Source organism: Chenopodium quinoa, unplaced genomic scaffold (assembly GCF_001683475.1).
Source record: "Chenopodium quinoa cultivar QQ74 unplaced genomic scaffold, ASM168347v1, whole genome shotgun sequence".
Taxonomy (NCBI): Eukaryota; Viridiplantae; Streptophyta; class Magnoliopsida; order Caryophyllales; family Amaranthaceae; genus Chenopodium; species Chenopodium quinoa.
This window is the reverse complement of record NW_018742433.1, coordinates 832,182-845,155: the sequence shown is the minus strand read 5'-3', so window position 1 is coordinate 845,155 and position 12,974 is coordinate 832,182. Positions and strand designations below refer to the sequence as shown.

General features: G+C 32.2%; 1 protein-coding gene across 1 annotated transcript; it reads right to left on the bottom strand.

The window, feature by feature from the left end:
- Nucleotides 1-1,507: 1,507 nt before the first annotated feature.
- LOC110715359 (probable protein phosphatase 2C 15) lies at nucleotides 1,508-9,075 on the bottom strand. The gene is made up of 9 exons (XM_021893928.1): nucleotides 8,602-9,075; nucleotides 8,046-8,392; nucleotides 7,290-7,461; nucleotides 7,018-7,171; nucleotides 6,605-6,668; nucleotides 6,382-6,489; nucleotides 6,126-6,251; nucleotides 5,686-5,918; nucleotides 1,508-1,887 (listed from the first exon to the last, which is right to left on the bottom strand). The coding sequence occupies exons 2-9, from the start codon at nucleotides 8,265-8,267 to the stop codon at nucleotides 1,671-1,673; spliced, it is 1,296 nt and encodes a 431-aa protein (XP_021749620.1). The 5' UTR covers nucleotides 8,268-8,392; nucleotides 8,602-9,075; the 3' UTR covers nucleotides 1,508-1,670.
- Nucleotides 9,076-12,974: the final 3,899 nt, after the last annotated feature.

The window sequence follows — 12,974 nt, the reverse complement described above, 5'->3', positions numbered from 1 at the left end:
AAATCAATATTCTTCAAAAAAAAAATAACACTAGCGTTCAGTCTTTATCAATATTATTCAAAAAAAAAAAAAAAAAAAAACCAATAATGTTCAATTTTTATCTTATCTAGCAACCCATTTCATGATTAGATAAAAAATTTTAAGAGATTTATTTGCTACTCCACAAATATATAAGATAGGATGATATTAAAGATTTGTATACATCCTCTCAAAAATGCAATTTTTTTTTTTTTAATTGTAAATAGACAATATATATATATATACTATACAAAAAACACAAACATGTGAATATTATTTATCTACACTTTTTCATGGTGTGAATTTTTTTCAGGTCTAATTCGTTGATTAACAAAAAATATTGGAAATAATGTAAGTATATCAAGGCTTTCTGATGGTAAACAAAATAAATTGATTGTTATTCATTATTTTATAAGATGTATATTTTGTTTTATTTTACCTAATCTAATTATGTTACTTATGGTATCAAATTTTGTGTATTATAGTTTCTGGTAGAATATCTATATTATTATTGTAAAAATCATTGTAGTAGTGTATACATATAACTCTATTATTAAGGACATATGATAATGAAATTTCATAATAAAGATTTAACTTTATTCAATTAGATTAATTTTAAGTAATGCAACACTCTTGGTAGTATATATATATATTTCATTTAACTATTTAAAAATTTATAAAGTCATATCTTTTACTGTTACTCCCACTGTCTTTATTTTAACCCTATAGTTTTGGGTTTATATTATTAATTTTTCATAGTACAAAGTTGATACGGAGTAAAAGAATAATGGTGGTGTAAGTTATTGTTTGTGAAAGAAAAATATTGATTCTATAACTATATATGTATAGTGGAACAACATGTTTTCGTCATACAAACGAATCATAGGTTAAAAAAATATGAACAGGATTATGATTTTATTCTAATATCTATCATACTTATAATTTTCATATAACTAATATTAGTAAATTAAGGTCGCATTATAAGTTGCATAAAAATAAAACAAATTATCCATTTTCTAACAAGCAAAATAATAAAAAAAAAATTATAGGGTTAAATTAAGAAAATAATCTTTTCATGAGATTTATGTATAAAAAACCGTGCATTGCACGGGCTTCCATCTAGTTTTTCTTATAAATTAGGGACTATTCAACAATAATCCAACATTGGTTTTATTAAAAATAATTTTTCCAAATTGAAATGAATAATTCTCAGAAAATTTTAACACGGCAAGGAACAGGCGAGTTCATATTCTTGATTTTCATTATCAGAAAAGACTAGTCCTCCAAAGAATCAACAACGCCTAAAATACAAAATTAAGAATGAAATATTAATTAATATTAAAGAATGATAATAATGCAGATTAGCACTTGTACCATAGAATCTATGTACATATAGAGTATTAAGCCTTTAGGCTTTTAGCATAGCTGAACACAAAAGTTCAACCTGAAATCTCATCTAGATTGATTCTATAACCATAACTACATCCAATGAACACTAAATTAAATAATCAATTATTTCTAAAGATTACATATATACTAGGTGTACTAGTTAAAGCTAACTACTACCTAAAAGAATCGCCTACCAAATGAATTAAGAATTAAAAGAATTGAATGGTAGGTATAACAACTAATAACGTTGGAGAGAATATGGATTACATAATTTTGAGACCGCTAGGGCGTTTTCCTTCCATGGCATCTTTCTTGTTTCGGCAATCACCACAGAGGAAAGGACCTTGCCAAGGCTTGCTGCAGGTGGAGAAAATGGAACCAGCATGGACTGAGATGCCTTCATTTGCAGCAAGGTCAACTTGGCATATAGCACAATTGAAACCAGAGGCTGATTGAGCAGAGGAATCACCGTTTCCCAATCTAAAAGCCAAAAAAGCAAGAAATACATTAGATCAGAGTGATCCATTAGCAAGAATCAAGCAAAAACAGGTGGCACAAGTGACTGTAACGAGAAGAATGAGTGTACTTAACAGCGTATGAAAAAAAAAGTGTGTTCTGACTATAAAGAACTTAATATGACGCTAATAGCCAGTTTGGCACAAGGTTATGTGTAGTTAGTGGTCACGAGTTTGGAAAAGCATGGAATGTCCCATGTTATTGTCAATGGCTTTTATCATGCAGAATTACATAAATTCAATACCACAGTACAAAACAAGCAAGAAAAGTGAGATCAAAACACGATTACTAATTGCGTATGAAAAAAAATAAAATAAAAATAAAAAACAAATGAAGACCCCTGAATGACAAAATACACCATTAAAAGACCATATTCCCGCCCTCTTTGCACTCTCACCAAACAGTCACTGCCAGAACACCCACCACGACTAGATACCAGCCACAGACTATCCAACTAGCCACCTCAAGTCCTCAACTAAAAAAATTAAAATTAAAATTAAAACCAAAATTATCGATTGTCCATAAATTTGTCAAAGAATGATACAGAAAAACTCTAGGACTGTATCAACTAGAAGAATAGACCTCATAATAATCAATCAGCCCTTGCCAACAAACATGCATGGTGTTCTTCCATCATCGTTACCTTAGACAGTGAATATCTTATGAAATACAAACAAGAAGTGGGTTATATACTTATATACACAGAAGTCAGAAAAAATATTTATAAAACAATATCTGCCTAATTTAATACACAGGATGATTTAGTTGCTATGTTCCCCAAAAGGCCAAAACAATAGCTGTTAAGGGGCCATAACATAGGAATAATCAAGTACCTAAAATAGTTAGGTATATCAGACTGATTATGTTGGTAGTAAAGTCTTATAGCTTCTCATGTGCTAACAGAATGAAAAGTGCCTCCCACCTTCACTGAAAGCACATCCTCTAAATTATCAATCAATTTCAGCATATACGTCAATTTTGGTTTCACAATATAGTCAAGACAAAGAAAGAATTGTCAACACATTATATGCTCTGCCAATGTACATTTTACTCAATCGACACAGATCACTGTAAAGAGAGTATATTGTTGTAATCTTTATCTTTATCTGCATTTGTCAATCTGCAAATGAAAAGTTGCTAGAAAGATCGCAACTAAAATGAGCATGAAGATAGTGCAGCTAGGATAAAAGGCAAGAAAGACATTTGTGGCAGTACGAGAGCACTAGAGCAATAAAAATTGGATTGCTTTAAGTTGACATGAAAGAATACATATTTTCCTGAAGCAGAAAGATAGGAATGCGAAACCACTGAAAGGAAAATCAAACACGGCCCAAGGTTACCCAGTACATCAGGTTGCATAAACCCGTCCATCTTTCTTAATTATTATGCTCCTAGTTATATTATGATAGCACCAAATGCCATGATTTGAAGCATTGTTCAAGCCAAATAAATCATACTTGAATCCAAAATTGTAAATGCCTAAAAGGCAACCACCAACCCAACCCCTCCCCCCCCCCCCCCCCCCCCCCCCCCCCCCCCCCCCCTCCTCTCTCTCTCTCTCTCTCTCTCTCTCTCTCCCAGTCAAAAAGACAAAGGAGCCAGTGAAGAGTCAGTAGGGATGGCAAATACAGCAGAGCAAGAACTGATCCTACACAGAGCATCTATTGCATCATTAAATGACTACAGGAAGGCACAACTTGCCTAATTGGCCATGCAATGATTTTTTTTTCTTCTTGGAAGCCAAAAGAATAAGAGGCCGCCAATTTAAATTAAAAAGTAAGCCTAATTAGCAGAAAGAACAAAAGGTATAAAGACATTTCAACCATCTTCATCCTATATAGCATTTAATTAATAAGAAATTCTAACTAATCTTAATATTTAACGAGTTAACATTCATTCCTAAAACAATCCATGATGCTTAATTCCCAGGAAAAAAAAAAAAAAAAAAAAAAAAAAAAAAAAAAAGAAGCAACCATGTATCATATCATATAATCATCATAGCATTAGCTCGTAATTAAAAAAAAGCAAGTTCTCAGTATCTTACCATAAAGAATTCAAGGGCATTACCAAAGATAAATTGCCAATTACTAAGAGCGTTATTCTGTTCACTTGATTTTCCCTCATCTAAACTTACTGAACTTATTGGCCCTAGTATTAATCTATTTTTGGAAGAAGATTAATGATAATAATAAATAGGTACATTGATAAGGGAGCAATTATCATTAATTGTATCATTGAATAAATCTTATTTGCCGTGTGCACACGTTTTCTAGATTGGTGAATAAAGAAATACTCCCTCCGTCCCATAATTTCGTGCCTGTATTCCTTTTTTGGTGTCCCAAAATGTTGTGCCAGTATCTAAAAATAACCTATAATCATTACTTACTTTTTATCTTTTTCATATAAAATGCACATGTACCCAAAAAATCATTACTTACTTTTTCTTTTTTTCATACAATATTCTATACTTTTTATTATTCCCATACAATATTCTCTACTTTTTTATATTTTCAATAGAATATTCCTCTACTTCCACCATTCTCCTTAATTACCGTGTTTTTTGAGAAATAGGCACCAAATTATGGGACGGAGGGAGTAAGATACTGAGATTTGGTTGATTAAAGGTGAATATAAAAAAAAAAAAAAAAAAAAAAAAAAAAAAAAAAAAAAGACAGTGGGGTTTGTTTATTTGAGTAAAAGTTAATAAAGAAAATAAAACAATGGTTTAAATTATCAAAAAGTGAATAAAAAGGTGAAACGGGCCTTTTATTTAGGGCAATGTTTTTGGTTTAAATGAGACATTAATATGGGGGTAGAGAGAGTTTTACTTATGTTTATTGACAAGGCTAAATGGCAAGTATTGATAGCCCTTATATTTCCTGAATTTATTTTAAAGTTGCATATTTACAAAAAAGACACCACTAGGAGATATGCCTAAATAACAATATTGAAAGTAAATTCCTCTGCGAAGCCACGGAGAAACTAACAAAAGAGTAAAACCTTGATAAGACAATTAATGGAATATCCACCATCTGTTTTGTCCCAATAAGTAATCAACTCTCAGATAATTCCATATTCACCTTGATTTGACTAACATGTCTTAATGTTTAAACGTTTATTATAAATTACTAAACAGCAATCTAATCACATTAGAAGAGGATCCATAGAGCTCTAGTCCAACAGGCGCACTATCACCTAGTTCTCCACCAACAAAACTAACTGGCATAACAACACTAAACATTTAAACATAGCATGACAGAAATTCAAGTTCAGTGGAATAGGAAGTATCAGTTTCCACTATTCTGCTTGGAGGCACCAAGTCAAATACTCAAATTCCATCCCAAAAAATCATATCATTGAAAAGTTTGCAATCAAGCTGTTAAGAGACTATTGAAGAAGTCAAAAACAGAATGCAGGAAATCCAATTGTACAATGAAGTATAAAGGATTAATCCTGTATAAATGCTCACTTTTTACACTTGAATTCCCAGTGTGCATCACGAATTCATGGTATAGCAGTTTCAAGGTGCGATAAAACACAAAAATAATACAGCCAATCAATTTACATAAACTACAACTTAGGATGCTAAATATTCTCTAACCTTACTCAAGAACTAGTAGATTAACTGTTGAACACACTGCTTCTCATTTACCTCGTTAAACTTAAACCACCAAAGATTTAAACAAGCTTACCTAACTAGAAAGCTGAAAAAATTTGGTAGCTGAATTAATAACTCACAGACCAAGGAAAAATGATACTGACCTTTCTGCAAGCATAGCTGATCCTTCTTCAAATAGCTCTTCCACAATAATTAAAGGAGATAACTTCTTCGATGATTTGTTTGTATAGTTAAGGAGTTTCTTCCAGAAATATAAAGCTTTAAGTTTGCTCTGCTTTTTAGGAGGTGGCAATAGTGGCAAAGCATTTTCAGGTGGGATTATGTCAACAACTACGCACGTTGTGTCATCCTTGAGTCCCTTTGTCCTTAGGGTTTCCTATTCACCAATGATGAGAAAAAACACATAAATGACAGTAATATCAACATTTTAGGTTATCAAGTAACCTGGAAGATTGCCAGCTTTTAATTCTTGTGTAGATACAATATCCTCAAGGAGATAGATTATGACCATGCATATTCTAACACAAATGCATGCTTCTCAAGTAAACTGAGAAAATGAAGCATGTATAAGAATTTGCATTACCTTGACAACTTGCCTGGCAGCAAGATCAGCTGGCAAACCACGACATGATTTTGCAGCCATCTCCGATGATAAAGCATCCCAAACGCCATCTGATGCGATTATAAGTCTCCCACCAACACTTGATAGCTTTAATTCATAGCAACACATACCAAAATTATTAATCTAGATACAACGTTACTAGACTGTCAAACAAAAACTATTTTTGCTACTAAATATAGACAACCAAAAAAAAAAGAAAAAAGGGTGGTGAAGATACCTTAACTTGTTTGACATGTGGAATTGGAACTATAAATTCTCCCACATCCACATCTCCAATTGACCTAGAAAGGCACAAACCCCCTGGCCAGCAACGGAGAGGCCCAATCTGTCCAAAGTATACTTGTCAAGACATCATACTTGATTTGAAAAAAAGTTCAGCATAAGTATCAACAGGAGCACAAAAGAGATGCTCAGTAGACTGCACAAGGCTGACATCTCACCTCTACACCTCCAACAATGCTTAGCCTCCCAACTTCACCACCACTAGCAATTACACGCTGCCTCCTGCAGTTAAATTTACAGTTATATTATGTATGCAGCTAAGTAATATTAATTTACAATTATAGTCCCTCCATATTTTTTTTAAGTGAAACATTTCTTCTGGACACGTATGCAGTATGCCAATGCAAAACTTTGACCAATCATATTTTTAATTATCAACAAGTAAAAGTTATAACAAGTACCACAAGACTATATAGTCTTATAGATAAATCACTTACATTAGTCAAAGTAGATTAGATGAATAATGCAAAAGGTCAAAACGGTTCACTTAAAATAAATACGGAGGGAGTATTATGAAAGAAAGAGAAATGAATAGTTGCAAATAAGATAGGGTTAAAGGACAGAAACGTACTCTTCCTCATTGTCTTCCAGCCTATGGTCAACAGATAAATCTGAAACTGCACCTCCCTGTACATCTAATACACAGCGGGAATCACCAACACATGCAACAGTAACTGTCCATCTGTCTACAATTACAAAAGTGGCTGTGGTTCCTGAAGTTTTCCCTGATAACAAAGTGAAGATGAAATCACTTAAGACACCCGGAAATGCCGGAATGAAGCATCCAGTCATCCACCAATCAGTGGTACACCTAATGTTACAGAAAAAAAGCAGGTTAATTACCTTTAAGCTGGAATTCCTTGTCAGTTTTGACAAATCCAGCGACTAGTGCTCTAGGTAAGGCGTGAAGCCATTCATCACGACCAAGCTCTCGAGGCATCGCAGCTAAAACATGATTCAGTATGTTATCCCTAGCGTATATGGCAGCAGCATTTCCATGATGCCCATCAAAAATCTGAAAATCAGCCAAGAGCAATAAGAGATTACAATTTTGACGATTCCAAGTAAATGGATAAAATTATGAACATGCCCTAAACCAGCATAAATTCAGATTATGATAAAGGAAAATTGCAGTCAAAATTGAAAACTTATTCCCTAGTTAAATTCAGACTAGTAAACATATAGATCTGGAATCGGTCAGATTATTAAAAATCCCTATTAAATTAAATCTCGAGACTAGATCAACACACACCAAAATCCCCAACAAACTATAGCATCTATCTAAAAAGGCCCATCCAGTATCATTCTATTTATTTATTTTTCTTCATTTTTGGTTACATCATTCTAATATTTGCAAATATAATTCGGAGTATTACATAACCATAAACAAAAAGAATCAAAATAATAACAGCCATAACACTACCATTAATACATGAAAACTTAAAAATCAAAATGAAGCAAAAACAACAAATGAATAACAATTGTTTATCAACAAAAACTCAAAAACAGCAAAAACAAAGGAACTCAATTGCTAACAATAACTGTTTATACCCAAATCCAAAACAAAAATGTAAATGAAAATAAAGTTAGATCACATACAGCAAAAACTGAAAATGTTGAAGCAGAATTGCCAGGAACTCTCTGACAATCAGTTTTAACCAAGTAATAATCCTCCCCTTTCTTAGCTTTCTCAGCATAACCATAGCTAACAGATGGTTTTTCCATCTTCTCACTCTTCAATTCTCTACTAATTAATGCAGCTAGTGGTATAAGTTCATGCTGTTGATTATTCTGTCTTCTCGATTCTTCTCTTGTCGCCATTTTCAGCCAAACAACCCCTTCAAATTCCTCAAAAAAAATTCACCAATTTTTCTTCTTTCTTCTACCAATCATATGATGAAATTCAAAATATAGGTTGTACCTACCAAATTGAATTTTCTGGAGATCTGAAAAAACCCAGAAATTATACCATATGATTCAGAATCAAAAACCCAGAAATTACAATATGATTTAGAATCAAAAACCCAGAAATTAAAATATAATTCAGTACCAAAAATCCCAGAAATTATATTATATGATTCAGAATAAATAAAAAAATTCCAGAAAATTGCAAAAAATAAGAGGATAACATAAATTGGATGAGTAATAAAATTACCCGCCAACAAAATGAGGAAGACAGGAGTCAGAAATTAGATCTGAAAATGACTGAAGTCGACAAAAAAGACAAAGTGCAAGTGATGAAAAGAGAAAAGGGGGAGAAAATCGACACGGCAAGGATACGCGGAATTGATTATCTTATACCAAATATCAACACCCAAATTATGAACTGTAAAATAAGGCCACCAAAATAAAAATTAAATACAACCCAATTGCAATAATTAACAATTGATTGAAGTGAAATAGCTAAGAAAGTGTAATGGGTTTTGATTAAAATAATTCAAGTAAAAGGGGAAGACTTTGTTGAGAAATGGGGGATTATTGTAGGAGGATAAAAAAAGGTGCGACTTTTTTTGGTGTTTTTGCAGGTAAAAGGAGGATGGTGAAATGGAGGGATGAGATAGTCTGAAATTTTTTAGGAGAGTGGAATTTTGACACTCTTTTGGATTCACTTGCTGTAATAAAGTAATGTTGTATCCTTTTGTAATGAAAACCATGGACAAGATTTGGAAGAGATGAGAGGATCATAGAATAGTTGGTTAGTTTGTCCAACTTTTCAATGGAAGATGTATAATTAGATTTCACGTGATTATATTTTTCTGTTAAAAATACTCTTATATATTTCAGTTTTCAAATTGTTTTATTTCAGACATATTAGAGAGATTCATTTCACATAAGTTGACTGGAAAATTACATTAATTGATATTGATACGTTTTTCTTTATGACATGAAAAAAAAAAAGGTAATAATCACAATTATTGAAAATTTATTAAATGAAAGATACTCGTTTAATGAAAGACGGGAAATGAGATAGAGCAAAACATTAAATTAAAATTTATTTTTAAGAAAAACACTCCATAAATAGGAGGGAAGAGAGTGTAATACTAGTTAAATGGAGAAAGTATTTGAAATATTAGTAACAAGAATATCCTAAAAAATACAAATACATGAAAATTATAAGTGAACAAAGGGAGCACATGAAACACCAAAAAGCTAAGATGAGAAAAATCATGTGGATAATGAAAAAAAAAAGGTGTTGAAAATAAATAAACGCGGAGGAAGTTTGATATTACAATTGCTTAAAGTTTTTATTTCTGCATTAATATGCAATTACAAATATCTATACTATAAACCTCATTGAATGGAAACCACATGTATTACCATCTTAGCTAGAATTAATTCTTACTCTATTAATCCAAATTTATATATAAAATACATACACGTATTAGAATGTAAAATAAAAACCAAAATAAATCCAAAATAAATTATTATTATCATTGTATTCTAATTTACCCACATTAAAAAAATTAATAAGTTTTTTAAAGCGTCTAATATAAAAATAAAATTATTCAAAGGGCAAAGCACAGGTCACACACTAGTTTAATAAGTAAATGGAGATAGGATACTGGTTCTAACTTTTCTTATGACAAGATAAGTACTCTGTAATGATATTCTTATGTAATTAAAGATATTCATAAATAGCCTCAAGCTTCGCATGAGCTAGGTTTGCCTCAATGCTTCGCCTCATGTACATGCATCAAAGATCCAGTCTTGTTAACCCTATCTTTGCAATTTTGTTAATTTTATCTTTGCAATAAATCCAATTAATAAGTTAGAATTAGTGCTTTGCAATTAACTTTGTTCAAATAAATCCAATTATATATCAAATAATCGCAAAATGCAGTAACTCATGTGGTCATGTCACATAAAACATATGTCAAGCACATAACACATTATAAGAAGTTAGCCCCTCCCAACTATATTAAGTTTCAATTAAGAAAGTCGTTGCCGGTCAAAACTCAATACTCACGAGTTTGATTCTAATAAGTTCTCAAATATGTGCGAAAATTTAAAGCTCGTGAAATAATTTTTTATTTCCTATCTAATTAGGCGCAACCGCTTAAGGATTTGATTATTTTATTTAATTATTTTCTAGATTTAAAATTTCAATTTTTTTTTTTTTTTTTTTTTTTTTGCAAAAGATCTAAAATAAATTGAGCAACTAAACATCCGTAACACCTAATTAAAATGGATAAAGTCCTCACGAATGATGAGGAAGTTCAAGTTTTGTCAGAGTTACAATCAGTTGGCTCTCAATCATTTAATCTTTATTGTTTGATGACGTAATGATATTCTCTAATGGTGATAGAGTTTCTATTTCCTTGCTTATTTTGAAGCTTTTGAGCTTTGCTTTGGCCTTGAAGAAAGCACTAACAATAAGACAGCTATATGTATTGGTATAGCTAACAAGAAAACACTAACAATAAGACAGTCCATAGGAGATCTTGCAGTACTCGGGTGTTGTTAAAGGTATCACTCCCTTCATATATCTCGAGATTCCTTTGAATGCTAGAAGGCTTAAGGCTAGTGATTTTGATGTGCTTATTGACAAGATGATGGCTAGGTTGCATTGCCGGACTAGTAGAAATTTATCTTATGCTGCTAGGGCTCTATTGGTTAACTATATTCCTATGAGCTTGCACACTTATTAGGCTCAAGTAGTGATATTTCCCAAAGGTATTATGCAAAGGATTACACAATTGTGTAGGACTTTTCTATGGGATGGTTATACAGTTCTTTCTAAGTTCCCCTTCCCTATTACTTGGGACTGGATTTGTAAATCCAAGTTTGCTGCCTAGTGACTTGGGCATTAGAGATTGTATTCTTTGGAATAAGGTAGCTTTCGGGAGTTATGTTAGAAAGATAGCTAAGAAGCAGGATGCATGTTGTTACATCAAGGAGCAAGATTGGTGGGAGTAGACTCCTAAGAAGGAGGTCATTTGGGGTTGGAAGATGCATGCATGGAAAAATTAAAGATAAATTGAAGCAACGTTTTTATAGAGAACAAGTGGTTAAACTCTAAGTTTAAGATATTTGCTTGTTACAAATGGTTGTCTATTAATAAGCAACCTTGGATAGTCTAGGTATGAATAGATTTAATGTTCCTAAGCATTCCTTTATCACTTGGCTAGTTGTGCACAAGAGGCTTCAAGGGATAAGCTAGTTATGGTGTTTGTGATGATAACAGACGTTTGCTTTGTGGTGATGAAGAGGAATCTGTATTGAATCTTTTCTACAATGTAGAAACAGCATTATGTGCTTACAAGATATTTGTAGTTGGTTATACATTTAAGGTTAGCACCTTTGTCTTGATAGTGCCTGGATGGAAGAGGTGGAGAAGGTTCATGTAAACTGAAGTTTAGATGAAAGTTGCTCTTGATGTGCTTCTTGTTGTGACATATCATATCTGGATGGCTAGGAACAATAGTGGCGGATCTAGGACTTTATGGGTCTTGTGTCACCGCCATCTATCAATAATCCATGAGGTGGAGTTTGTAGAGGATGATTTTGTGATGGAGGAAGAGGATTTTGTGGAGGAGGAGGATGAATTTTAGGACTAAAGTAAGTTGTTATATCACATGTTTTTTTTCCTTTTCATTCTAATAATTAAATTACATTTTCAATTAGATTAATTGATATAACTCATGTAATTAATATAGGTTACTATTAAGGACTAAATAGCTAGGTATGAGATTTATCTTGCGCCAATTAGGAAATGTTTTCACTTAAAGCACTCGAGTGCTGAACCACGGAGATGTATATGAATTATACCGTACTTGTTTTCATTTTATTTAACCTTTTTATTTTCCTGTGTCACGTGACTAAGCGTGAACAAGGTTGGGTCCACTACTGGCTAGGAATCATTCCTTTTGGCATCTAGTGGTTACCTACCCTTATATTTTGGCGCTTTCTATTCAACTGGAAATTTGTGGAACAACTCAATTCTCATAAGTTAAGTAGAGGGGATTTTAAATGGATGTATTCTCGTAAGTTAAGTAGAGGGGATTTTAAATGGATGTATCATGTATGAGTTGAGAACTTGTATGACTTCCTTTGTTTTTTATTCTGTTTTCTGTTGTTCTTTGTTAGGGGAGCTCTTTTTAGTTGTGTTGATGCTGGGGTATAGGTTGTTGGTTCAAAGGGTATGCCCTCTTTCCTTGTACATATGTTTTAGTGATTAATAATATTCTTTCTTACTTAAAAAAAAAAAAAAAAAAAATGCCGTACAGAATCTCATGTGTGACTGAAAACATAATTACCATGACTACCATCCCCAACTCGTTTGTAGATAATTGTGAAACAAAGAGTAAGCTTCTTGTAATTGGAAATCTTTAAATTTGAGTATCTCACCTCCCAATAATTTTTTATATTTTTTTAAGAAAAAAAACCAAAAAATAATAAAATTATGTTGCTCCACAAAATTGATTTTAGAATCATAGGTCACGGAAGTAAAATCATGCAAATATGCGAAGTAACACCCAAGATAAAATCAGCTAATTTGCAATATCTAGCATAACATGCAAAACAAAG